Consider the following 26,350-nt stretch of genomic DNA (forward strand, 5'->3'; position numbering starts at 1 on the left):
GCCCGTCAGCGCCTGATGTGTATATCCATCTATGGTGTATTTGTGGGGGGGGGTGCGTTTGTGTGTGTGTGTGTGTGTGTGTGTGTGAGAGAGAGAGAGAGAGGGAGGGAGGGAGGGAGAGAGCATGAGCAGGCTTCTGTGTCCCAGGACAGGCGAGCCTGGGGTCTCTGACCCAGGCCCCCGGGAAAGGGCCAGACCATTGGCTTCTCCGAGGGACCTGTACTCATGCGGTCAGGCCCCGCCCACTGAAACCGCCAAGCTCTTGGCACTGCACGCCCTGCACCTACACGTACAGAGTACAGCCTCCATCCGAACCCCCACGCTAAGAGGCACGACAAAATGCTGGCAGGGCTTTTATTGGCGTAAGGCTGTGAACCCAGGCCCCCACTGAAATGCCAGCCTGAGAAAGCCTGAGTGGCCGGGACAATTTACCATTTGTTCCAGCCCACCCATGACTGGCAGGTCCCTGCCCTCCCTTCCTTGGAGCATCCACTAAAAAGGGAGTGCTTTTCCCAAGCGCCTGAATGAAAGCCATCCCTTCAAAATGTCACCACCCGGAGGGACAGGCCTCTTCTCTGGGTGTCTGCGGGAAGACAGAATTCCAGCTTCCGTAACAGCCAGCCCAGCAGACGCCGCTGGCCTCGTCACATCGACACCCACCAACGATCTGAAAGTGTTCACCGAAGCCCCGACTTCTCCCCCTCCTCCCGCCCTCCTTCTCCCTTGGAAACACCCAGTCGCCTCTGCACAGGCGGAATGGACTCAGCCCCTACCCTGCCATCGGAAGTTGCCGAATGAAATCTGTTCGCCCCCCATTAACGGTGGCAGGCTTTGCCCACCTTTGACACCCACCCCTGCTACTTTCAAGTCTCCAGGGCATGGGGCCTGCCTTCCCCTGCCCGTGCTCCTGGGGCAGAGCTTGCAGAAGGCAGCAATTGCCAGGGAGGGGGCGCCCAGGAGCAGCCCTCAGCCCACCCGCTCTGGTGGGACAATCCTGAGGCCCAGGGCCCACAGCGCGTCCCAGCATCCCTTGGGGGAATTAAGTCCCTTCCCTCCTACTGATAGTGGGCTTAACAAGGTGCGTTCATTGGCTTCCTTCCTGCTCTCTCACTTCCCCACTCCCCACCCGTCTTCTCTTACTAAGGGCTCCCAAGTAACCTTGCCCGAGACCCTCACCCACGTCTGCTTCTTAGGGAACCCAAACTGTGAGGCTCAGACTCAGACACCGGGCTCTGCCCCTGGAGACTGTCAGGAGGGGCGGTTTTTAAATGTCTCTCTGCTCACCAGCTGACCACGGACCAGCTGGGGAGTGGGTGATGTGATTCTCTGTCTCCCGAAGGCCAAGGCTCCCAGGACGGGACTCCCGGGGTCTGATTTCTGACCTTATGACGTCTTCCCTCCCCCTCTCCCCTTTCCAGCTGAGAGGTTTCTTCCTTCCTGCCCCCTCCTTTGCATCTTTCTTTTGAAATCATTTCTGGCCCCGACTGGTGTGGCTCAGGGCATTGGGCATCGTCCTGGAAACTGAAATGTCGCTGGTTGGATTCCTGGTCAAGGCGGTCAGGGCACATGCCTGGGTTGTGGGCCAGGTCCCCAGTTGGGGGCATGTGAGAAGCAACCAATCGATGTTTCTCTCCTTCTCCGTCTCCCTCCCTTCCCCTCTAAGAATAAATAAATCAAATCTTTTAAATGATTTATGAGGAGCAAGAGTGCGTGGAATTAAAATGCACAGCATTTATCAAGCGCTACGATGCGCCAGAGGGGCCCTAACAGTTGACCTCACAGCTCCGATGAGCCAGGTTCTCTGATTGGCGCAGAGCCAGCTCCACGACCCCTGCCCAGCCCAGCCCCGCCCCGCCCCGCCCCGGGATCTCACTGCAGATCCGCAGCTGAGCCGCGTGCAGAGGGAAAATCCTGAGACCTGCCTCCCAAACCCGCCCACTGCGAGCTGTGTTAACAAGGGTGACGAGGGTGCTGAGCCGGCACCACTTCTCTCTCCGCCACGGGCCTCAGGTTCCCCATTTGTTAATGAGGTGATTCGGGGGTCTCTGAAGACTTTCCAGCCTTTGTCCTCATGAACCTCTGGAGGGAGCCAGCACGTGGTCTCATGACCTCAGGCCCACAGTCCCGGATGCCTTGCACGCAGGGTGGTCTGCACAGGTTCCCGGGGTCAACCTGCCTTGAAGGCGTTACCTGGCTCTTACCCAGACCCGATGTTCTGCAGCTGCCCCCCTCCTTCAGGGGCTTTGCAAGATTACTGGCGTTTCATTACCAGGAAGAATTCGAGGAGGAGCAGCAAACACAATCTCCCTGCGAACTGCCCCTCCTGGACTACACAAACATTCTAGAAGCCTCGCCCCTTCCCACACTAATTCCAGAGAAAAACACAGTTCATCTTTCTTCAAAGCAATGTCACTTCCTGGTTAAGGGCATGGACTTCGAAGCCAGACCATGGAGTTCAAATCCTAGCTCTGGCACTTACTGGCTGTGTGACCTGTGTGACCTCGGGCAAGCCACTGGGCGTCTCTGTGCTTCAGTGTCCGGATGCGTAAAACGGGGACAATACCGGCGCTTACCCCGCAGGGGAGTTGTGGTTGAGTTAATGCACGCGCAGCCCTGCCTCCGCGCTAGCTGTCAGTCTCCACGGGGTCGCCCTGTGCTCCGAGTCCCTGAAGGCTGAGGAAAGGGTAGTCAGTCTGTCTGCGGTGACTCAGCTTTTCTGTGGCAGGCATTTGCAAGGAGCCTGGAGAGTGGGGAGTCCCTGGGCAGAGAGGGAAACAGTCCCGACCAGCCTGGGGAAAACCCCTCGGGAGTCACAGGTTAAGGGAAGTCGGGGGGGGGGAAGAACCTAGAAGCCTGAGGGCTTCAGGGCCTAGAGACAGCGGGGCAGTGCTGTGGGAGGAGCCAGCTGGAGAGCAAAGCTAATCTCCAGAAGGCCAGTAGTCTCAAATGTCCTTGACTTGCGCCTGGAATGTTCTACTCCTCCAGTCTGCGCCAGGACCTTGACCCGCTGCAGGGCTGCAGCCACGCTCACCCGCATCGCCTGTGGCCTGGGGCAGCGCTTCCCAGCCCCTGAGTCCCCGGCTGGAGGCCCAGCGCCCCACCCCCACACACACATACACACACACACACACACACACACACACACACACCCTCTCTCCCCATCCTTTCCTGACTCTCTCACCCCCTTCCATGATGCTCATCTATGTCCCCCCTTATCACACCCTAGCCTGGGAGCCCTCTGAGCGCAAGGACTGCATCCCTGTCACCCCATGAGGCTGCATACCCAGCACACAGTAGGTGCTCAGTAAATACCGGCCCAGTGGAAAGAGATTACCACTGGGTATTATGGCCTGGGGCAGGTCACGCTCTTGCTTGTAAACCGGGTCAGCGAGCAGCACAGCAGGAGCAGGGGGCTGGAACAGGCCTCAGCCTAGTTTGTGCAGTACCGGCCATAACTCTCACCCACCTTGTCCGGTGGCCAGACTCACGCCTACTCCGAAGACCTATCTGCTCCCCAGGGGAGGGGGTGTTGTCTGCAGAGCCAGCCAGAGGGAGGCAGTGGGCAGGCCGACGTGACAGACAGTTCTCCATGAGCCTTCATAATGAGCACCTGGTTTACATGTCAGTCCATTCACCCCCGCAAAAAAAGCCTACTCTTTCCAAGGTGACTTCCCAGGTGACTTCTGAACCTGCAATGTTAATAAAACATGATTATTGTCACAGCTATTAGCGGCTTGCTCTGTCTGTGCCGGCACAGTGGGGGACAGCGAGCACCGTAAGCCATCCCTGGGAGTGGCACCAGGAAGGGGAGCGTACTTCAGGCTCTAGCGAGTCTTGCACAAACTCAGCCTGTGGTGGTGTTCAGACAGCACAGCCCACGTTCATTCGGCAGCCGCACAGTCCAGGGAGGGGAAGGAACCTCATGGGACAGGCCGGCCCTAGATCCCCACCTGGGCAGGTGCAGGTGGGCAGTCACGCCCCAGGCACATAACTCGTTTAGTACAAAGGTTTATCTTTGCCGTAAGCAAGGCCCGTCCCTTGTTCTCGTGCATCCAGGTAAACACACCCTTGAAATGCCAGAGGCATCCTCGCTCCGGGGTCCAGGGAGCGCAGACTCTCCATGACCAGCCTGTGCCGTGCTCTTTCCCACCTTCGTGTCATCTTCCTCACACCCCCTCGTGAATTCTAAGTGTGTAAAAGAAACTGCAAAACTGTCATCTTCCGCAGCTTTGGAGACCTTGCTTCCCAGAAATTGCCCTCAGTTTGGCTCAAATAAAATCTCATAAACATTCTTTTCAGGTTTGGACCTATTCACAGGTCCCAGAGTTCCTGGAAACTCGGAGTTGGGAAACCTGGGCCTGAAGGAAGGAAAAGAGTGAGCGCTTATTGCACACCTGTGGGGGCGCTATGCACTGGGCCAGGTGCCAGATGCACGTTTTCCCTGAGACGGGCCTGTGAGAAAGGAGTTGCCGCCCCTGCCGTAGATGAGAAGCAGGTGTCCACAGGTGTGACGGCCTTCCCCAGGAGCTTGGCCCAGCTAGGGAGTCACCTAGGGCTGCAGACTCTCCCCTTGACCACAGACCGGCATTTGGATTTTCCCCTGCATTTGCTGCAGCTGCTGCGTGCTCCTGCTAACCACAGAAACTGATTTCTGGAGGGAGAACGGGAAAAGACTAGGCCAGCCACCCTGCAGTTTGGATTTGCCACACTGGCCAATATGGACTGTTAACTTCCAGGTTAGATGTAAATCTAACTGGGCCGCAGTTTCTTCATCTAAAAATGGAGATATGGATGGCAGCAGGAAAGGCATGGTTAGAAAGATGTAACTCAGTGGTCTCTAAGTTCCCTCCTTGTTAGGTACTTTGCCTGCAATTTAGAGACACTGCCACCAGGGGGCGAGCTGGACTAGGAATACAACCATGGGGTGCTGGTCAACTGCAGGATTGCCACCCTCTCATGGTACTCAGAGCAGAAATTATGAAGCCAGTTCTGAATCACAGAGGAAAGGAGGCCCTACTTGCACTGAAGGGTGAATGACCTCTCCACTGTGTGAATTCATGCTACTTAAGATCTGGCTCCTGAGCCTCCTTGAAACTTGAGTCACTAGGAATTCCACCACCGAGGGACCTCCGGAGCACAAAGAACAAGGAGCACTGTTGAAACAGCATCCGTGAAATAAAGACCTCATTTAAGTTTTTAAAATCTGTGCATGTTTTATTTTGCCAGGATTACAGCCTCTCTCTCTCCAAAGCATCCAATATTTAAAGTAAAGGGGTTCCTCTTAATGTTCCAAGATAAAATCTTCAACTGAGGCAAAGTGGTGACACTCGTATCGTTTATTCACTGACATCAGAATCAGGATGGCTCAGCCCCCCAGCGTTCTGTTCCTCCACCTCTCTTTCCAGCATTGACGTTCTCCAGGAGGGCATTTTGGCAGCTCTCTCTCTTTCTTGCATGTTCTCTCTCTCTCTCTCTCTCACACACACACATACACACACACACACACAGTTATAGAGAGCAAAGTCATGCCTGCAAAGGGCTAAGCTCACTATAATGTGAAGTTGAATTCTGCAGCATCCTCCCAAGCCACCTTCCACGCTCTCGTAACCACATCCCTGAGCAGCAGAGTGGCTGTGTGTGTGCCTTTGGAACGTTGGGCAAATGGTACGTTTCCTGCCCGGGGCTCATTCTGCAGATCGCCGTGTCCACCCACCGTGCTGCACCGTGCTACCCTGGGAGGTCTTTCTGTGTGGTGTGTGTCAATGTGGCTCATTCCTTTCCACGCCGTGCATTACCCCATCTGTCCGTTCCCCTGCTCACAGACCTGTGTATCACTTTGCAATGGCAAACAGTGCTGCCATGAATCTCTTTGTGCAGGGCTCCCAGTGTGCATGTTTGAGTTTCTCTAGGCTACATGGACACAGAATCTCAAGTTACAAGATATCATTTCAATTTCGCTAAATTGTTCCTTGCTGTTCTTCACTCATAATTCACTGAGGGTATGAGAGTTCACATTCCTGTCCTCACCTGCACTTCGACAAGATGAATTTATTGTTTTAATTTGCATCTCTCTGATGATCGAGGATATTAAGCATCCTTTCAAGCCTTCAATGTGGTTTCTGCAGTCACGATTAACCCTTTATGTTCCTGCCGGACCGTTAGCTCCTGGGGGGGGGGGGGGCGGGGTCTCACCTCTGAGGCCCTCCAGGGCTCTCACAGCCCCATCCGAGCAGAGATGCCCTTTCTACTTTCCCAGCCTGACCTCCGTGCCTCACCTCGGAGTCCCACTCTCCCAGCTCAACACGCTCCCACCCTGCAGCTCCCCAAATCCGCCGTGCTGGGTTTCTGTTCACACTGTGCCCTCCGTCAGGAATGCTCTGCCTCTCCCAGCCTACCTGAATGTGCGGACTCGTGCCCCGAGACTCATCTCAGGAGCCGCCTCCTCCATGAGGTCCTCTATGACTACCAGCTGCTGTCCCATCCCAAGTTGTCTTCTGGGCTTTCACTGGCGCCCTATGAACCTCTCGCTGCACATGCATCTCCGCACCGGACTCTGGACACACAGAGGACAGGCGCCGTGTCCTGCTCGTCTCTGAGCTCCCACTGAAACACCGCACAGGGCGGGCAGAGAGGGCATGCTCACCGGGTGGGTGGGTGAGCCTAGATCCAGCTTCTTCTGCATCGGTCTTCCACAGACCGTGAAGTCCCTGAGGACAGGGACTGCAGTGGAGTCACATCACCGTCCCCACAGCACCTAACAGGGTCACGTGTTTGTGGCACTCGGTGTGTGTTTGTTGACGTGACTGCATGATCGCCTGGTAGCGTAGAAAAGGGCTTTCCTGGAGTTGCAACCCCAGCTTCCTGTTGGTGGAAGCTCGTGCGATGTGCACGGCCTCTGCAAGCCTCTGTCTCCGCACCTTCACGAGGAGGAGGACGGGAGCAGCCCTGAGGGCGGGGGTCGGGATGAGAGGAGGTTGTGTGTGTGAAGCCTTCGGCACGTTGTTATATGCATCTGGCGTATTATAATTTCCATGTCCAAACGGTTTGGGGTTTGCTTTGACTATAACACCCTGGGCGGTGAGGCGGATCCTGGCCGGCAGGGTCCGTGTGTGGTGTGGCTGCTCGTGAACAAAGACACATGGACAACGGAAGTCCTGTGGAGAAAAAGGGACGGCATGGCCACTCTCTGAAGAAGGAGGGCGAGAGGGCAGAGGGCCCAGTCCCTGCCTGGACAGGCCTTTATTGCTTCTCTGGGTGCATTACATGGAGGTCAGTCCTTGTTTACTAGGCACAGGTTCACTGCAGGGGACTGCCTAGTTTACAGATGACAAAGGAAAGAATGCTGCTAATTACTTCAAAGAGAAGGATGTTGCAGATCAGGGGGAAAAGCGGTTGAACCGGTCACACTCCGTCCTTGGGAGGTTTAGCACAGACCTCAGGAAGTTGCAGTAAGCCCTTGCTGCCTCCGTTCAAGGTGAGGGAGTTTTAGCAGAAGCAAGTCTCATAGTGGCCTAGGTGCACTGCGGGCCTGATTCCCCACGGGAGAACCTCTCCGTGGGCGTGGTCCTGCGTGCCACTCGCTCCCCACTGGTTTTCCACGTGAGGGCTGAGCTCCATTTCCACGCCATGCGAAGCGGTTCCCTACAGGGTGGCTTGTGTTTCCAGTGGTCCCGTGTGCTGAGCCGGTAGCACCTACTCAGTAAAGTCTGGTTTTTCCAGAATGAGAGCAGCGTTTTGCAGAAATCAGGTTCTCAGTATGGAAGTCAAGCTGGGCGCAATGCCTTGCACATTGGTCGGTATTCAATAAATAGTAAATCAAGCTAAATTCACTCTCTGTACTGCGTCCTGCTCCGATCCGACCTCTAAGAAGTCATTCTATTTGTGAGAAGAGGGGCAGCCCCCCATCCCCTGGCAGGGATCCTGTTTGACTTTTCCAAAGTGTGATGGTCACCGTGGTAGACTCATTGTGGTGGTCCCCAGTGAACTGATCCCGTCCACAGGAAATCTCTAGGGTGGTCTTCTCCCACTAGGCATCTGGGCTTCACCACATGACCTTTTGACCACATGACCTTCAGACCACAGGGACATTAGCAAACCAGTGCAAGGAGTGAAAAGTTCTCGCACATTGACTCTTGTCCCCTTGGAAGGCTCCTTCTTGGAACCCGGTCACTGTGCCAGGAAGAAGCGCAGGCTGGCTAGAGTGGTGCCTTGCCTGCCCCCAGCTGTGGAACTCCCAGTTGAGGCACCTGGTACTTGGGAGAGGCAGCCGTCTTCACCACAGGTGCCGCGTGGAGCAAAAATTAACCATCCCCGGCTGGTGTGGCTCAGTGGATTGAGCGCAGGCTGCAAACCAGAGGGTCGCTAGCTCGATTCCCAGTCAGGGCACATGCCTGGGTTGCAGGCCAGGTCTAAAAATAAATGACTAAAATCTTAAAAAAAACAGAAACAAAAAAAGAGGCCCTGGCCAGGGGAATGGAGCCCCTCAGTGAGGGGCCTGGGGGACCCCAATTGCACAGGACCCAGACAGCATATGCCAGGAGCAGTCTGGGATGCATGCTTCCTCGCCCAATACAACAGGAGAGACAGACGCTCCGGCCTCTCCCAGTGAGGAAAAGAAAACCCCAGAAGGCTATACACACACACACACACACACACACACACACACACACACACACGCCTCCTTCCCTCGCATCTCATTGGCCAAACTGAGTCACTTGCCCATTTCTGACCCAATCACCTGTGTAGAGGGAGGGGCCAGAATTACCATGAAACCAATCAAAACTACCACTGGATGGTAGAGGGATGTGACCGATTTCTCTGAAGTCCCTGAGCTCATAGGGAAGAAATGGGTGTCTGGAAATAATTGGGGTTCAGCTCAGGAGGGCACACAAGGCAAGATCCAGCAGTGCCGGCCCTAGGACACCTCCGCACGGGGCATGAGGGAGGAGCCCGCAGGCTGGTCTTGAGACAGAGCTCCGCCCAGCTCTCCCATCCTCCCCTGGATTTATGGGGGAAGGTAGGGAGTGTGCGTGTGTCGAGTTGGGTCCCTTGGGGCTTCTGCGCTCCCGCGGCAGGCCTCGCCAGCACTGCGCACGCCGGCCCCCACCCCAACCCCAGCGCGAAGAGCGGCACCAAGCGGGCGGAGAAGGACTAGACCTGCGCCTTTCTTTATTGTTAACTGCACTGTTAGCGCTCTCTCTGAGTCCAGGGCACCGCTGCTGGGTCCGATTTAGTACTTCGAGCTCTTGCTCTTGCTCTTCTCTCCGTATTTCTCATCCAGTGCTTTCTGCAAGTTCATGTTCATCACGTTTTTCTGGTGCCACCGTCCTGCAGAGAGCAGGGCAGACGCCAGCACTGATCACTCCGAGTGCCCCCAGGACCCGTGGTGACCCAGGCCCACCGCCCACACCCAGGGCCCTCCCTGCTGCTCGCTCTGGTCTCTCTCTGGACCTTGGGGTCAACACACCCTGCCCCGCGCCCCAGGCCCCCCCCCCCCCCGCCCCCATACCCAGGTCGTCTGTCTTCCTGCCGTGCCAGTGCTCCGCATCCCGCACCGCCTTCTCCAGCACCTCCGGGGTGTAGGAGTCCTTCATGAGGCTCTTCACCTCTTCTGAGGCCCCTGCAGAACCCCAGAAGAAATCCCCAGAAGCCCCAAGTCGACGGAGGCCAGCTGCTCTGGCTGCTCCGGGGACGTCAGTTTCCGCTGCGGAGGGCGGACTGTGGGAGCGTGGGGGAGCAGGGAGGGCAAGGCAGAGGACGGCAGGCCCCAGCTCCATCCTTCATGGGCCGTGCGGCCTCCGAGAAGTCGTTAACCTCGCGGAGCTCTGGTCTCTTTACCTCTTCAACAGAGGAAAATGATCTTGCATGGGCGACATGACATTATGGGAAATTCGCCGAAGCATAATGGCCTGTGGCCATTAACAGCTGTATTTTCACAAGATTTATTTCTATGTCTAAGGGTAAAACACCCAGGAGGAAATACATTACTGTGATAAAGAGTCGGCAGAGACATCAGAGGACCAAATCCCGAAAGACAGCAAGATTTGAATGATCAGTTGCAGAGCACAAATAAGTATATTTAATGTTCGGAGTCATGAGGGAGAATAAACACATAAACGAAGCAGAAGACAGTGCCCAGAAGAGCAGATTAGTCAAAGGAGCAAATGGAATGTCGGAAGTGAAAGATATAATAACTGAAAATTCGATGAATAATAAGAGGCCTGAGATGCCTTTGAAATAATCTGGGGTGAGGCTGATGGGTGGGTGGGAGAAAAGGTGAGATAACATTGGCCATGGATTAATAATTGGATTAATAATTATTGATGCTGGGGGAAGATGACACCTCTGTCCATTAAACTATCCCCTCTTCCTTTCTCTAAGTCTAAAATTAACATCAAAATGTTTGAGAACAAACTCAATGCACAGGAGAAACAGCAGATTAGATACAGCTGAGAAAAATGGCAAACTGGAACGTGTAGCTAAAGAAATTCGCTGGAATTCAGCACAAAGGGGGAAAAGATGTGAAAAATATGTAAAAGCTGTTAAGTGAAGGTTAAATGCAAAGGCCTAACATACATCTAACTGGCGTTCTGAAGGGGTGACTGGGGGGAAATGGGAAGAAGCAATATTTGAAGATAATGGCTGGGATTTTCCCAAAATTGATGAAATAGATGAATCCGTAGATTCAAAAATCATATTGTAATTTTCCAACCAGCATAAGTAAAAATAATTCCTTACTAGGTATACCCAACTATAATTTACAACACTAGAGCACTGGCTGGTGTGGCTCAGTGGATTGAGCACCGGCCTGCCAACCAGAGGGTCACTGGTTCGATTCCCAGTCAGGGCACATGCCTGGGTTGAGGGCCAGGTCCCTAGCTGGGGGTTTCTGAGAGGCCACCCATTCCATATTTCTCTCCCTCTCCTTCTCTTCTAAAAGTGTATAAATAAAATATTTTTAAAAATAAAAACAAAACACTAGAGACAAAGACATCTTAAAAGGAGCCCTAGAGAAAAGGCAGATTACTTAGGAAGAATAACAAGAGATTCAATCACCATCGAAACCAGGAGGAAATACATCATCGAAGTTGCTGGCAGAGAACAGTCGTCCGTCTAGAACTGTTTACAATACCTGCGCACTAAGGATGAGGATGAAACCAAGACTTTTTATGGGCCTAAGATTTACCAACAACAGAATTTCACCAAAAATATCTAAACAACATATTTAAAAAAGAAAATAAAAATGACCCCAGAAAGAAGATCTGAGATACAAGAAGGAATGGTAGGCAAAGAAAGTGGAAACCTTGTGTGTAAATCTAAATATACGTCAGTTCTAACAACAGTAGAATGTCAAACATATGGAGCAAAGTGATGACGGCAGCAATCGCCAACCACGAGCTGAGGACCCAGTTCTCAGAGTTCCACAGAACTTACTCAGGGAATCTTCTCAACCGCACCCCCCCCCCCCCCTTCTAACTGCTGAAGTCACTGACGCACAGACAGGTTAAGTCACTGGGCTAAAGTCACACAGCTGGTAAGCAAAACACCTGGGACTCAAACCCAGGCCCTGCGGCCCCCAAATCCATGGTTTTGACTATTTCACTTCTGGAGAGTTAAAATTTTGTCAGAGAACGACATGCAGGCTGAGAAGGGAGTGTGGAGCACAAAGCTGAGGTCCCCTAATGTGTTTATAGGAGTCGGGAAAACTGAAGACCTCGGTTAACTCCAGAATGCATCACCTGTGCATGTAAAAATGTCAGAGGTAGCCACCTAAAGGACAAGAAGAGTGAGGACAAAATTACATCGGGGAGAAAAGAAAACTCCCTTGAACCCAAAATAAGAAAGGAGACGAAGGGGCGGGGGAAAAGCAGCAGAGAAGAGGAAGCAGAAATAGAAAACACAAAATAAGGTCATCGGAATGAATCCAAATATATGGGTAATCAGAATAAATATACGTGGACTAACTCGCTGATTTAGAAAAACAGATGATCAGGCTGCAGACACATTTTCCAGTTATGTATTATTTAAAGCATACTTAGAATCAGGGGACACAGGGAAAGGATAAACACAGGAATACAGGAAGAGATAGAGCAAGCAAATTCTCACCGAAAGCAATCTGATCTCGTTGTATTTAAATTATCAGACAAAATACACTCTAAGGCAAAGGCGCTGTGAGAAATAGAAATAACTGCCATTCACTCAGGTGATGCACTCGTTCTAAATTTGCTACATTAGGGTCATGTCAAAACAGGTGAAGCACAAGTGACAGCTGCACGGAGAAATGGACAAATCTGCTATCAGCAGGAAAGACGGAAAGGTACATCAATTCAGTAATTAATAGATCAAGCAAAGGATAGTAACAAGGAGTTAGGAGATTTATAGAGAAATCATTAGCAAGCCTGCTCTATTAGACAAACAGAATCTCGAACCCGAGAGAATATTTTCAAACACATTGATCATCTACAAAATGGACCAACCCCTGGGCTAGCAAGCTGTTTCGACAATTTCAAACAACTGAAATCATTATGGGCCGCGTTGCCTGAGACAATGCCATCAAGCTAGAAATCAACATTTTTGTAAAGCGATGTTTATGGTGTTTGGCAGGCACGGCTTTACAGGCTTACACAGCAGGTTGTTGAGCTAGACATTTGGACGGAAGCCCGGGCGTGATAGAGATCAGACATCGCCGTGAGGTGTGGCACAGGCTGCAGTGGCCCCCAGGAAGAAGCCCAGGACAAGCTGACATCCTCATCCGGTCCTTCTGCCCCACTGCCCCTCCCCCAGCACCCCGCAGCCCGACCTGCTCCCCTCCTGCAGGCCTTGACTCAGAGGTCACCGGCTCTGAGGGGTCTACTCTAGGCGGTCTATCTAACACCACGCAGGGGTTCATACAGAGGCGCTGGCACTACAGAGAAAAGCAAAGGGGGGGGGGGGGTTGACCAAAGTCAGGTGATGCAGCTGGAAGAAGGGAGGGGAGGCTTCCCGACCCCTGTGAGACCCCGCCTGCGAGGAGGCAGGCAGCCACAGCCGCACTTTAAGCTGCACACGCAGGCTTTATGCGCTCTTCTACTGGGTGCGTTTTCACAGGTAAAAAAAAAAAAAAAAAAAAAAAGACAGTGCACCCATACTGGTTTAAATGCAGGAATGCAAGTTTGGTTTACTATTGGGAAACCAATGAACAGAATTCACCGCGTCAACAGATCGAAGAAAAAAACATCATATGATCATCTAAATCACCGTTGTATAAATAGTTACTACAACCCAACACCTGTTCATAATTTTTTAAAATGAATGTGCAAACTAGAAATAAAGGGAACCCCTCCTTAATCTGATACAGATTTCAAAATATTCTATTTAATGGTAAAGTGTTAGAATCAAGAGTGAGATAAGGATGCCTGTTCCTCCCTGCCTGTAGGCACCCCTGATCTGGACCAGTTTGCCAGGACGGGCAGCCTAAAGGCAGGAAAAGCCTACTGGTTAATAATGTAAACCTTGGTCCCAGCCTGCCGGAGTTCAAATCCCAGCTCTGCCTGTTCCTAGCCATGTGGCTTTAAGCAAGTTATTTCACCTTTCTATGCTTCATTTTTGTCTATCTTTAAAAAAAGGGAATTATAGCACTTACTATATAAGGTTCTTGTGAGAATTAAGATGTATTTAAAGTAAAGCTGTGCTTGGCACATGATACATGCTGTGCATAAATGTAGCCATTATTATTATTATTAAAAAGAAGCCCCAAAGAATCTACCAGTTAATTATTGGAATTAATAGGTGAGCTGGGTAAGGCTTATGTATATAAGATGAATGCACAAAAATTAAAATGGTCCTGAGTATATAAGCAGGAAAGTTAGAAAATGTAACTTTAAGAAAGATACCATTTGCAATACACAGCAAAAAAGAGGTTTTTCTACATAAATCTAACAAAAAAAAGTCTGTATAATCTTTATAGAAAAAAATAGAAACTGTTACGGACAGATATTGAAGGAAGAATAAAATGAATGGAGCTGAATACCATATTCGAGGATTGGAAACTTCACTATCCTAAAACTGACAACTGCCCCTACGCTGAGCTGTAGATTCGGTGTACTTCCGACCAAAAGCTCAACAGAGCTTTGCGCGGAAACTGGCGGGCTGATTCTAGAGTCTGTGCAGAAGAGTGAAGGCCCTAGAGTAGCCCCGGCGTTAGCTGCTGCTGGCGGTGCGGTGCGCTGGGGTGGGGGAGGGGGTTAACCCAGCCAGACCGCAGCCGACTAGTGAGTGACACCTCGGTAATCGAAAGTGTAACGTTAGACCGGTGGGCGGAGCGGCCAGCCTGGAAACCGATATGGATGGACCCCTGTGGGTCGCTGGGCGGGGAAAGAGGAGACTGTGCTATGCCAAACCTGAGACAATTGGTAATCCGCTTAAAGGAGGAGTTAAAAATGCTTCACACTCCAAGCAGAAATCTACTCCAGGTGGATTAAAGGCTTAAATGTGAAGAGCAAAACTGAAGTTTTAGAAGACTAAGAAAAAAGACGGTCTTTATGACTCAGCATGGTGGAGGATTTCTCCAACCCTCTCCTCCCGGAACTTTCTCCATCTCCGCGCATAGGATTTCACCTTCCCAGTTATTTAAGTTAAAACCCTTGACCTCGACCTCAGCTCCTCGCTCACACACCCCGAATCCATTCGCTACCCTAGCCTGTCCGCGCTACCTCACACAAACAAACCCGCAGAACCCTGCTCCTGCAGACCGCCTCCACCGCGACCTCCGTGGCCCCGCGTTGCACAGCGGTGCCCTCCAGCTCATGCTGCAAGCCAGCCCTGCTCCCCTGACCAGACTCCCCCGCCTTCCGCCCCTCCTCACCGCTCTCCCTGTTCCTGCCCCAGCTTCCCACACGGCATTGGTTATTGGAATTCCAATAACCATTGGAATTCCCATGGTTATTCCCCACGCGGCAATGGGAGCAATCCTTTAACCCAAGTCAGATGACACCGTTCTCCTAGGTACAGACCCTCCCCGGCTTCCTGTCTCTCGAAGACAGAAAACCTTCCCCGGCCCTCCCCACCTCGCCGGGTTCCTTCCCAGCGCCCCCTTCCTCCTGCCCAGCCCCACGAACCTCACCCATCTGCAACAGCAAGTGCAGGGGCTGCTGACCTGGGGTGGGGGTGGGGCACAATGACAGCCGTGTGCTAAAGGGGGCGTCGTCGGGATTCACAGCACTTGCTCATTTCTGGAATATAAACCCCGCCGCGACCAGTGTAGCACTGTGACACCAACCCATCAGCCCAGGAAAATTCAACCACCGACCCTGGTGAGCTGGGCAAGCTGGTAGGACTCGCAGTTGTGTTTCTCAGATTGCGTGATGGGTACCCCGATTTTTATGTCAATCGTCTACATTACGGAGACATTTCTGTATGAGGCTGAATGTAAGAACCACTGACAACTGTTCAAGAGACGGGTGGGAGGCTGTTCCCGGAGGCCCAGAACACAGGACAATCCGGGCTGTATTCCCTCCCCCCTCCCCCAGTACCGCCCCTGGTCCCAGCGCAAAGAAAAGCCCAGGCAGTTCCAGTGGCTGTCTGGTTCCTCGGGTGACGGGGACCTGAGCCAGGGCAGGAGGGTTGCCAGGCCCCGGGGGAGGCTGCAGAGGGCCCGTGGCGAGGCCGCAGGAGGGAAGAGGGCCAGAGAAGCCTGCGTGTTGCAACGATGCTGAAGTGGACCGTGGGGGCCGAGGGGAGCCCCTGTGTGCTGGCCATGGACCCCGATCTGAGCATCTCACTTGGAAACAGGGTCCCAGCCAGGCAGGTGACCCGGAAAGACTTGGGGTTCCCAGGCAAACAAAAAAGTCCCTGGATTTGAGCTTCAGGTCCACCTCCAACTGCCGAGAGAAAGGCCCAAGGCAAACTCTTCCCGTCAGTGAGCTGGAGCTAACAGCAGGCACCCGGACCAGGCAGGTCCGTGGCTGACCCACAGGACACCGTCAGTGTCCCCGACCCACCCTTGCCCCCAGGTGGCGCCACCACCTGGCTCCGGGAAGGAGAAATCCCAGCCTGCTGACTATGGAGCACTCACTGCACGTCACAGGCCACGCGCCCGCAGAGAGACCTGCCAATCACCCAGAGTGGGCCCTGTCATCCCATTGTCCTCATTGTCCTCTGAGCCTTGACCAAGGCTCAGAGAGGTTAAGGATCCCACGTGGGTGAGGCCACACCCAGTGAGCGGCTAAGCTGAGCTTTGAACCAGAAACCTGAGGTCACTGTGACCAAAGGTGCCCAGGCCAAGGATGCCGGGTCTTGGCCAGTAGGACACCAGAGGTGTTTCGGGAAGAGAGGAGATGACAGCCAACCAGGATGGGCAATCTGTACAGTGCAGACGGACTCCGCACACGGCCTGGCAAAGAGCAGGCCCCTGGTGGCCACGAGATGAGGATCCCAGGGGATGTGTCCTGGGCTCTGATCCACAGAGGTCCAGGAAGGGGTAGACACCCCACAGGCTGCCCCTGCCCCTCGGGGACCTTGGGTGCTCACAGCCCACACCCTTGCCCTTTGACCTGACCTTGAAACAAGTTTGACCGCATGTTATAGCCCAGATCGTAGTAGTCTGAGAAGATGGAGGCGATTTTCGCAGAGCCCTCGGACTCACTGGGCCACGCGCTGGCCCTCTTCTGGACCTCAAAGCCTTCGCCGATGGCCCTTCGAGCCTGAGTGGGGGCAGGGGGGAGACAAGGGACAGAGAAGTAGTCAAGCCCCCTCTCTCAGCTAAACTCTGCTGACCCTGCCCTCACCACCCCTACCTGACCTTCAGCCCGCAGCCTTCAGCCGACCCCCAGGGCTGGGGGTCTGGTACCGCCGAGGCCCCTGCACCCTCTCGCCCCACCCCACCTCCTGCTGGGCCGCGCATCAGAGAGGAGGGTGGCCGTAAGCCCCCTCCTGCCCCGAGCCCCTGCTGGGTCCCTCATGGGAGAGGTCTTTTTGTAAGGTGACATTTCTCCTGCCGTTTTACAAAAAAGCGAAGCCAGGGCTGGGGGCGGGTACGCAGCGTCCACACAGCTGGGGCCCCGCAGAGCCTGGCCTGCCTCCGGGAGGCCTCCCACCAGTCAGCTCCAGGGGGCCCGGGGTCGCATGGAAGCCTACTTCTTCTGCATGCCGGTGTGGGAGCCCAGGCCCAGGACAGTTGCGCCCAGGCCCGGGGACCGGGAAGCCTGGGTTTGAGTCCCAGCTCTGCCCCAGACCAGCTGCTGGCGCCTCTGGGCCTCTCAGAAGAGAGAAGGCTGACCTTCCGGAGGCTGCGGGGGGCCAGGAGACATGGCGACTGCACCCCAGACCGGGACCCAATGTGCCAGATAAGGCAGGACATTTAGAGTTGTGACCTCCCCCGCATTAAAGATGACAGAGGGGAGGGGACCCGGCCCACAGCCTTTTGATCCTGGGCCTTTCCCTTGCTCAGTGGGACGCTCTGAGCCTTAGCTTTACCATCTGTTAAAAAAAAAAAAAAAAAAGCAAATCGCTTCTCGACTTTCTGGCTAAGACCCAGGGTAGATATCTACTCTTATCAGTGTGGCGTCTCCTATCTGAGGACAACGTATAGACTGGGCTTTTGGTTGTCCACAGCCCGCAGTGACCCGGTTTTGCAGAACTTCCAGAACAGCACATCCCCTCGGGAACCAAAAAATAAAACATAAAAGGGAGTTAGGACTCCTGCCCAGCTGGCCGCCCGATGCTGTGGCTGTGTGTGTCGGGAGGGTGGTGTTGGGAACGTGTCTCCGAGGGCCAGAGCAGGAGGAGCCCTCAGTAGCTGGCCAGACGCGGCAGGTGAACTTCATCTCAGCGTCCGGTTGGTCGGGAATAACTCCCTCGAGTGGCGTGTGGGGCGGGGGAAGGGACCGGCCTGGGTGAGTGGCGCCAGCGCGGATGCTGGCCGGAAGAGTGGTGGGGTGGGATCCAGTCCGGCTGCCTCGCTTGGCAGGTGTGGAGACTGAGGCCCAGAGAGGGGAAGCAACTTATCCCAAGTCCCCCAGCACTCGGGGCGGAGCCAGGACTCAAACTCAGGTCTGCTGATTCCCAGTCAGCGCGGCGCATCTATCCGATGCTATCTCCTTTAGATCTGCGTGCGTTGAAAGCATCGAATTCAAACTTAGGGCTGGTCACCGCAAAGTCAGTAAGAGCTAGGGCACCAGGACCTTCTGGCCCAGTGTGGGCCCTCATCCGACACGACTGGGTAAATTGAATTAACTCAACACTTCCGAAGCCTTGGGTTCCTTGTCCTTAAGGTGGGTGCGAGAGCACCTTTCTCGCTGGGCCAAGGAAGTGAGCTGCTGTGTGTGAAGCGTTTCAACAGCACGTGGTGCCTGGCACGCAGCAAGTGCTCAGGAAACGCTGCTGTGTGGCGAGGTGGTTCCGGGGACTCTGAGCTCTGCAGCGGGCTCCCCTGGGCTCCTCACTACCCGTCCCCGTGCACCACCCTCCTGCCACCCCTGGCCTCCTGTGCCCTATGCGTGCCGGCACCTGCTCCTCGGAGACCAGCTGGTCCACCACGTCGCTCCCAAACTTGTGGCGAATGTTGTTGGGAATGATGCTGTTCCTCTCGCCCTGGGCCCCTGAGCGGGGGTCTTGCTTCAGCCCCTGGCACGGCAGCGGAGCCCCCTCGTGGGAAGCGGCCCTGATCTCCCTTGGCGAGGGCCTGCAGTCCCTGTTCTTCAGGGACCCAGGCCGGGAGTCCATGCCAGAGGGGCTCCTGCTGACAGCCGAGGGAGTCAGAGGCCAGCCCCCCTCCTGGCAGGCCTGTCCCCGGGGGCTGCCCGGCTGGTGCTGCGGGGAGCCCGGGGCCTGGCCCTGGGACTTGGAGGTATCCAAGGGGCTGTGAGCAGTTCTCCTGGGGTCCGTGTCCTGCTGGTTGCTCAGATGGGCCCTGGTCAAAGTGGTCATACCTGCACGGGGGGGGGGGGGGGCGGCAGGAGGGAAGGAGACAGGCAGACACGTGCAGAGAGTGGAAGGCGGGAAGGAAGACAGCGGGGGGGGGGGGGGGGGGACGGGACAGGCAGACACAGAGCCCCAGGGATCCAGAGCAGGAAAAGGGACGGGAACAGAGGGAAGCCCCGGGAGCCAGAAGCGTGGGTGAGACATTGGGAAAGAGACAAAGGGAGAAGGTAGTTCAGCCGCCAAGACCCCGCGGAACAGGGTTGTCCCACGAGGTTTTCCACAATAGGGAAGCTGGCACCGCTCCCCAGTCACATGGCTGCAAAGGGCCAGAGCTGGGCCTGCGCCTGTCTTTGCTCCCCATTCTGAGCAGCTCCCCCAGCCTCCCTTGCCTCCTCTGTTCCTAGGGCTAATCGGGGGGCACCATCCCAGCCTAGTCCCCTGCTCTCCACACCCCCCATTCCTGCCCCCGACTCCCAGGCCATAAGGGGTCTCCTCTTCATCCTCTTCTGCCACCCCCACCATGACCTGTGACGTCCCACCTCCCAGCATTTGCCCGGGCTGGTTCTGCCACCTAGGAGGCCACCTCCTCCTTTTTTCCCCTAAATCAAAATTCCACCATTCCTGTCCATGCAGTCTCACAGGGAAGCCCTCCTTGACCCCCACCCCCAAGCTTGGGGGCCAGCCCCCTCCTCCCTACCTCACAACCCTGCTCCACTGACCTCTCACAACCCCGGGGCTTCCCTTTCTCCATCACCCAGACCTACAAACCATCTCACTTCCCTGCTTAGGTGGGGGGCAGGGCCATGAAGGCAGGGTCCACGGCTGAGTCAGTCCTGGGTTCTGTCCCAACGAGCAGGCAGCTCAGCAACAGGGCCCTCCTGGGAAAACTAAGGCCTCCAGGAGGGGAATGGACACCCTTCTCGAAAGGAGTAGGGGAGCCCTGGCTGGTGTGGCTCAGTGGATTGAGTGCCAGCCCTCAGACCAAGAGGTCACAGGTTCAAGTCCCACTCAGCGCACATGCCTGGATAGGTGCTGTGCAGGGCAGTGGGGACACACAGTGAGTGAGCTGGGCGGGTCGGCCCCTGTCCTCTCGGAGTTCAGTGTTTGTTGAATAAATGAGTGAAGGCCCACCGCCGGCCTCCCAGGACCCTCACTGCAACCCCACCTTCCCTCCACTCCACTCTTCCAGCTGTAAAACGGGCAGAGTGAGCCCGATTTCACTCGCTATTGTGAGGCTCAGATGATGAGTCCTCAGAGTTTCCAAGTTTGGCCAATCATCAGAATTCCCCAGGGTGCTCAGTGAAAACTCGGATTACCTGGCTGCCCCCAGAGCTGCTGCATCAGGGACCCCACGGGAGAGGCCGGGAACCTGGGTGTCTAACAAGGCCCCTGGGCCCTTCGGGTCCTCGGGAGAGCTTCCAGCAGGTGTCCCACACCCCACCCTCACTGGCCTGTCTCCCGCACCCCACCTGCCAGCCCCAGCCCCTGTCCCATCCCCCTGTTGGGGACCCCGCTCAGCATTGACCTGATGCAGTCACAACTGCAATGAAACCCTCCCCTTGTGCTCAGGACAGAGCCTCCACCCCCAGGGACCTGGCCCGGGGCTGCCTGGCCTCTTTCCCACTTCCCTGCAGCCTTCCAGCCGCATTGAAGTTCAGTCCACGTCCAGCCCACTCTCCCCTCCGGCCTGCCCCCACACTGCTCTGGGGCTTAGGACACTCTGCCCTCCTGGCGCCACAGCACCCCGGGGCTTGGCTGCTCTGACCTCCCGAACCTCCCCTGCACAGAGACCACGCCTCCTGCCCTCCCCTCCCCTCTGTGTCACCCCACCGCCTGCCCGTTCATCCATCTGGTCAGTCTTGGGTGAAAAAACGGGATTCTGCCGAAAGGACCATCACAGGAGGAGCTGATCTCAGATTCCTACCTGGGCGGGTCCTGGTGGGTGGTCACCAGGCAGGCACCTAACCTCTCCCCTGACCACTTACCTCAGCCTCGGGCAAGCCCCGCCATTGTTTCTGGTTCTAGGTTAGCTCACTTTCTAACGGCCTCTTTTCAGACCCCTCCTCCTGAGCGTGGCCACCCTGTCGGAAGCTGCTCCTCGAGGTGCCCCCCCCGCCCCCCAGAGAGCGAGGGACCCTGACTGTCCTGACTGTCCAGCCAGGCCTTGCCTCCGCCCACCTCCATGCAGCCTCCCTCCCGTTCCCTCCTTAACCTCAAATGCTTAAAAGAAGCAGCAGAACTATTTTCTCCGGAGCGTTTGAGATCTGGCTCCCAGGCCTGTGATGTCAGTTTGGCTCAGATGAACCCTTCACTGCAATTCCCTGCGGCTTTGATGTGCCTTATGTCACCACGGTGCCCCAGGGGCTGCTGTCTCCCCGCTGAGCCCCGGGGAGGGGACCACTGTGACGGGGTCACGATCCCCAGGCCTGGCAGCTGGGAGGGACTCAGGGGTACTCCTCTCCCTCCCTTTTCCTTCAGCGTTCACACAGAGTGCCCCAGGGAGTCAGGGCCGCTCAGAGGGCCCGGAAGCCAGAGCAAGACTGAAGGGGAGGGGGAGGGGTTGTTCCCGATGCCCCCAGGGAGTCCCCTCCCGGAGCCCTGGGCGTGGGCTGAGTGTCCCCATCAGTGTGTCCCTGTTCGGTCATCCTACCTGGTTGGCGTCCCAGCTCCATGGACTCTCTTTCCAAGCTTAACCCTGTCAACAAAGAAACAAACTGTCGTCTCAGGTGTCACAGCGGCTTCGTGAACGGGGACAAGCTGGGAGCCCAACCAGGAGGCCTGGGGCCGTCTGCCCAGCCCCTGACCCAGGTCCCTCTGCACTTTTCTCCTCAATGCTCTCTGGCCCTCAAGAAGCCCCCTGCCCCACCCACCTGTCGCCCCTGGCACTGTGCCTCCTGCAGCCCCGCAGGCTCTGCCCTTTCTGGAAACCCCTCGTGGTTCCCCCCACCAGTGAAGGAATGCCTCCAAGGCCTTTGAGGTTGCAGGTTCGATTCCTGATCAGGATGCATAACTAGGTTTCGGGGTCAATCCTCGATCAGAGCACGTTTGAGAGGCAACCAATCAATGTTTCTCTCTCACATCTCTCTTCCTCTCTGTCTCTCTCTCCCTCCCTGTCCCTTCCTCTCTCTGAAATCAATAAATGTGTCCCGAGGCCCACAGAAGGAGAGTGACCTGTCTTAAGTCATCCAGCAAGTTGTTCTGCTGGTAAGCTTGAAGCAGTTGGAGAACGGACTTAATTTTATCATCTTGAAAAATTATCAAGCAAGGCAACGTATTAATTGTTTGATGACTGTGTCACTTCTGATATGACCGCCAATGTTCCCTACGACCTTGGTAGTCATACACTGGGCAAGATGTCCCCCTTGAATGGGGACTGGACCTAGCAACTTGCTTCAGATCGAAAGAATATGACAAAAGTGTGAGGATGTCACTGCCCCGTTAGATCAGTGACTGTTCGCACTCTCTCTCCGGCTCTTCTTTTCTCTGAGCCAGCCAGCTGGCTGGCTCACGCTGGTGGCAGCAGCTGGCATGTTCTGAGCTGCTCTGTCCGAGGCTCCGGGGGTAAGGAACAGAGCGGGCCTCTGGCCAAGAGGCTTTGCTGCTGGAGACCCTTAGTCCAACAGGAGGGGATAAATGACTCCGAGCACCTGAACGAACCTTCCACAGTTAAGCCTCGATATGACAGCACAGCCCAGCTGCCACATTAACCACAGCCGGAGGGAAGCCCTGGGCCAGAGGACACAGCCAAGCCACACCCCGGGGCCTGACCCTTAGAAACTGAGACAATGAACTTGTCCTTTGTATAAGCAGGCGGTTTCGTGCTGCTGGGCTTTGTGGTAATGCGTTATGCAACAACAGCTAATTAACATATTTTGGTACCCAGGATGGGGTGCTGCTGCAACAAAACCCTAAAAATGTGGGCGTGGCTTTGGCACCAAGCAGTGGGTGGAGCCCGGAAGGATTTTGAGGAACAAGATAGGAAAAGCCTAACTTGCCTTAAACAGACTATGAGTAGAAATCTGGGCTTGGAGGCTGTTGCTACTGACAGTGCAAAAAAAAAAAAAAAGAGAGAGGGACATGTTATTAGAACCTGAAGAAGTGTCCTTGTTGCATAGGGACAGAAACTGGGTGACGCCCATCGGCCGTCGCGTGAGAGGCAGAGCACGGGAAGAATGAACTGGGCGATCTACCCAGGGGGACCCCCAGACAGAGCCCCGCAGACCCCTCCCGGTTTCCCCCTGCTGCCCGCCGTGGAACACGCGGGGGCGAGAGCGGCGGGTGGAAGGGCTGCTATGGAAAACGGAGGGCAGACTCAGTAGCCTGGGAATTCTCATCCTCTCCGGGTGCCAAAAGACGCTCAAATTGAGAAAAGGCTTCAGGGAGCTGTCAGGGACACGGAGTGACTGTGCAAGCTCTCGTTAAAACTTCAGAGAGATGAAAGAATTGGCGTCTCGCTAAGCGGCACAAAGGGCCCTTAAAAACGATGAAAACTACGGATCTTCTCAGTGGACAAACAGGGCCTGTGCGAAGCGTGCGGGTGCTGCCTCCCAGCAGGGGAGGCGGCGGAAGAGCTTCGTCTGGGGCAGTGTCGCGGTTTTTGAAAAAACTGTCGGCAACAGTACTGCCAGCTCGGAGTGTGAGGGACGGAGACAGTGCAGCGTGGAGACCAGCAGGCCTCCAGCTTCTACGGACAGAAAATAGTCTGAGAAAAAGGGCAACTCAAGGCCCTGGCTGGCGTAGCTCAGTGGATTGAGCACGGGCTGTGAACCAAAGTTTCACAGGTTCGATTCCCACCCAGAGCTGTGGGTTGTAGGCCCCAGCCCCCAGCAACCTCACATTGATGTTTCTCTCTCTCTTTCTCCCTCCCTTCTAAAAAGAAAAAAAAAAATCTTTTTAAAGGGCAACTCAGAAGATGCAAATGTCCGTAAGGCGCAGCTGAGAGCCACGGAGAATTCCTTCTACCCCTTGAAGCCTGTTGAGGACATCTGCCTGGCTGGATTTCAGAAAAGCTGTGGGCCAGTGACTCCGCGTTTCCATTTCCCTCATCTGGGTGCAAAAGCCTGCCGCCCTCGCCCCGAGCTGGCCACACCAGTGGGTGCCAGGCGTCTTCAGGGCAGATGGCCTGGCTTCACGGCTCTACTGATGGAGGGCTGACCTCGGGAGGTGGTAGCCCTGACCAGTGTCGCTCAGCAGCTCGTGAGGAGCTGAGGCTCTGGGTCCAGCATGCCTGCCGCCCGAGGGGTCCTTCTCTAGTGGAGCCCTGAGATGAGCCCGAACCCCCACTGAGAGCTTCAGCACAGGCTGTGAGAGAACCTGAGACCGAGGACCCCCTGGGGCTGCATCCTTATTCCTGACCCAGAGACACGGTGAGATAATATTGTCATCTAAAGCCACCAAGTGTTGGCATGATTTGTTTAGTCTGGTAGACCAATGTGTCTTCCCAAGGACTCAGTGTGGTGTTCAGAGAAAGCGGTAACTCACCTTCCTTCCCAGACAAGGGGGAAATGGGGGCACAGGGGAGACACGGGACCTCACCCAGGTGCTGAGCTTTCTGCTCCTGTTCCCTCCCCCATCCCCAGCCACCCGAAGGGCCCGCAGCAGCTTCCCACCTGCCCAAATGGCACCCCCAGTCCACAGATGGGTGGACCCACTGCAGTTTCTGACCTGGAGAGAAGGTCCCCAGAGATGCCGGTGAAGAAGCGAGGTCAGGGTCCGGTTGCAGGCTGGGCACTCTCCACTCACAAGCAACTCTGAATGGGGAGAAGGAAGCTGAAACCCGCGTCACAGCGGGCCCCCGGGCCACCCTGCCGGTGTCTGCCTGACCTCTCCACTCTTTTTCATAACATCGGAAACCACGTGAACCGCTCTGGTGCGTGCTGAAGCCCAGGAGTGCAGCTCTGCACAACTGCTGGTGAAGACCAATGGGTGGTTGCTAGGGAGCCGCCCTCTCCTGCTGTTCATTGGAGTCTCCATGGCGACCACTATACACAAGGCTCTGTTACCTCAGAGGGCTGATAGGCCAGCCCCTAGGAAACAGAGGCCATGAAAGCCAGTACTAAAGGGCGAAGCATCCCGAGCTCCCACCATGTGCCAGGCTGTGTCCCAGGCACAGAGAGCTCAGACACCATCAAGTGGGAAGGAAGTTGTTGGTATTACAAAGGCTTAAGCAGAGAGGGTGATCAGTTCTGTGCAGGGAAAAGAAGACAGCACCATTTGAGCTGGATTTTGAAGGATGCATAGGAGTTCAACAGTTTAGAAGGGACCCACATATTAAAAGCGTAAATGTGTTTATGAGCACCGGCGCAGGTCGGGGGGGTGGGGGAAGAGGGACAGATGCACCTGAGCTGTGTGAGCTGGACGTGAAGGGCCCAGAACCAAGGAGAAAGACGAGGGCAGGTGGGACAGCGAGGGGCTACTCTCCTCCTCCTGTAACGGAAGGGCTACAGGAGTGATGCGAGGGTGAGTGGCTTCCACAGCTGGCGCCAGCAGCTCGGTCTGCAGAAGGAGGGGCGTACCCAGAATGCCTCCCGCATGCCCCACCTTTCAGGGTCTCCCCAGGGTGACAGCATCATGGTTAGACTTGGGGCTCCCAGAGCCTGGGCTGCCACTGGTTAGAAGGGTGACTTTGTCCTCACATGGGGACGCATGTAACCCACCCCCGAGGCTGAGAGTGAGGGCAGGAGGAGGTGGTTTTGGGGAAATGCCTGGAACGTTGCCTGGCACAGGGGGGCACCGCCTCTGACTGCGCTGACCCCACGAGCGACCCGTCAGCGAGTCTTTGGAAGCACGCCAGACTTGGCGGGCCGCTCAGCCACCTCCTCATCTTCGCCTGACCCTGGTCCAAGCCACCACCGCCTCTGGCCTGGACTGACACACTGGCCTCCTCACTGGTTCCCCGTTTGCACTGCCGTCCCCTGTATTAATCACCTATGGGCGCGTAACAGTGCAGGCAGACCTCAGAGGCGCCGCGGGCGTGGCTCCAGACCACCACGGCCAAGAACCCCAACACAGCAAGTCACACAAATTCCCTGGTTTCCCAGTGCATACAAAAGCTGTGTCTGCACTCCGGTCTATTAGGCGCTCAATAGCCTTGTGTCTAAAAAGCAATGTACACCCTTAACTGAAAATGCTTTAATGCTGAAAAATGCTGACCACCAGCTGAGCCTTTAGCCAGTCGCCTGTTTGCCGGTGGAGGGTCCCACCCCGATGCGGATGGCCGCTGACCCACCAGGGTGCTCACCGCTGAAGGTTGGGGTGGCTGTGGCAAGTTTTTCTTTTTGTGGCAATTTCTTTTTTTTTTAAATAGTTTTATTTATTTATTTTTAGAGAGGGAAGGGAGGGAGAAAGAGAGAGAGAGAAAAACATCAATGTGCGGTTGCTGGGGGCCATGGCCTGCAACCCAGGCATGTACCCTGGCTGGGAATCGAACCTGCGACACTTTGGTTTGCAGCCC

The 26,350-nt window shown here is 55.3% G+C and overlaps 1 protein-coding gene across 2 annotated transcripts; it reads right to left on the reverse strand.

Annotated features, from left to right (window-relative positions):
- Nucleotides 1-9,151: 9,151 nt before the first annotated feature.
- Nucleotides 9,152-24,877, reverse strand: TEX33 (testis expressed 33). Of its 2 annotated transcripts, XM_036019579.1 has the most exons (7): nt 24,721-24,877; nt 24,562-24,647; nt 21,548-21,592; nt 18,484-18,905; nt 16,535-16,679; nt 9,509-9,619; nt 9,152-9,327 (listed from the first exon to the last, which is right to left on the reverse strand). In XM_036019579.1, the coding sequence occupies exons 3-7, from the start codon at nt 21,567-21,569 to the stop codon at nt 9,230-9,232; spliced, it is 798 nt and encodes a 265-aa protein (XP_035875472.1). In that variant the 5' UTR covers nt 21,570-21,592; nt 24,562-24,647; nt 24,721-24,877; the 3' UTR covers nt 9,152-9,229. The 2 variants fall into 2 exon arrangements, with proteins under 2 accessions (XP_035875472.1, XP_028389262.1); XM_028533461.2 differs by having other exon boundaries at nt 24,562-24,877.
- Between the last annotated feature and the right edge of the window lie 1,473 nt (nt 24,878-26,350).

Source organism: Phyllostomus discolor, chromosome 2 (genome assembly GCF_004126475.2).
Source record: "Phyllostomus discolor isolate MPI-MPIP mPhyDis1 chromosome 2, mPhyDis1.pri.v3, whole genome shotgun sequence".
NCBI classification, from domain to species: Eukaryota; Metazoa; Chordata; class Mammalia; order Chiroptera; family Phyllostomidae; genus Phyllostomus; species Phyllostomus discolor.

Bases quoted from the DNA above. Each gene is read 5' to 3' on its own strand.
- TEX33 (XM_036019579.1), bottom strand. From the start codon at position 21,569: ATGGAGCTGGGACGCCAACCAG. The intron at 18,906-21,547 runs GTAGGATGACCG...CCCCCCGTGCAG, and splicing joins GGAGCTGGGACGCCAACCAG to GTATGACCACTTTGACCAGG. The intron at 16,680-18,483 runs GTGCCGGCACGC...GCCCCCACTCAG, and splicing joins AGCTGGTCTCCGAGGAGCAG to GCTCGAAGGGCCATCGGCGA.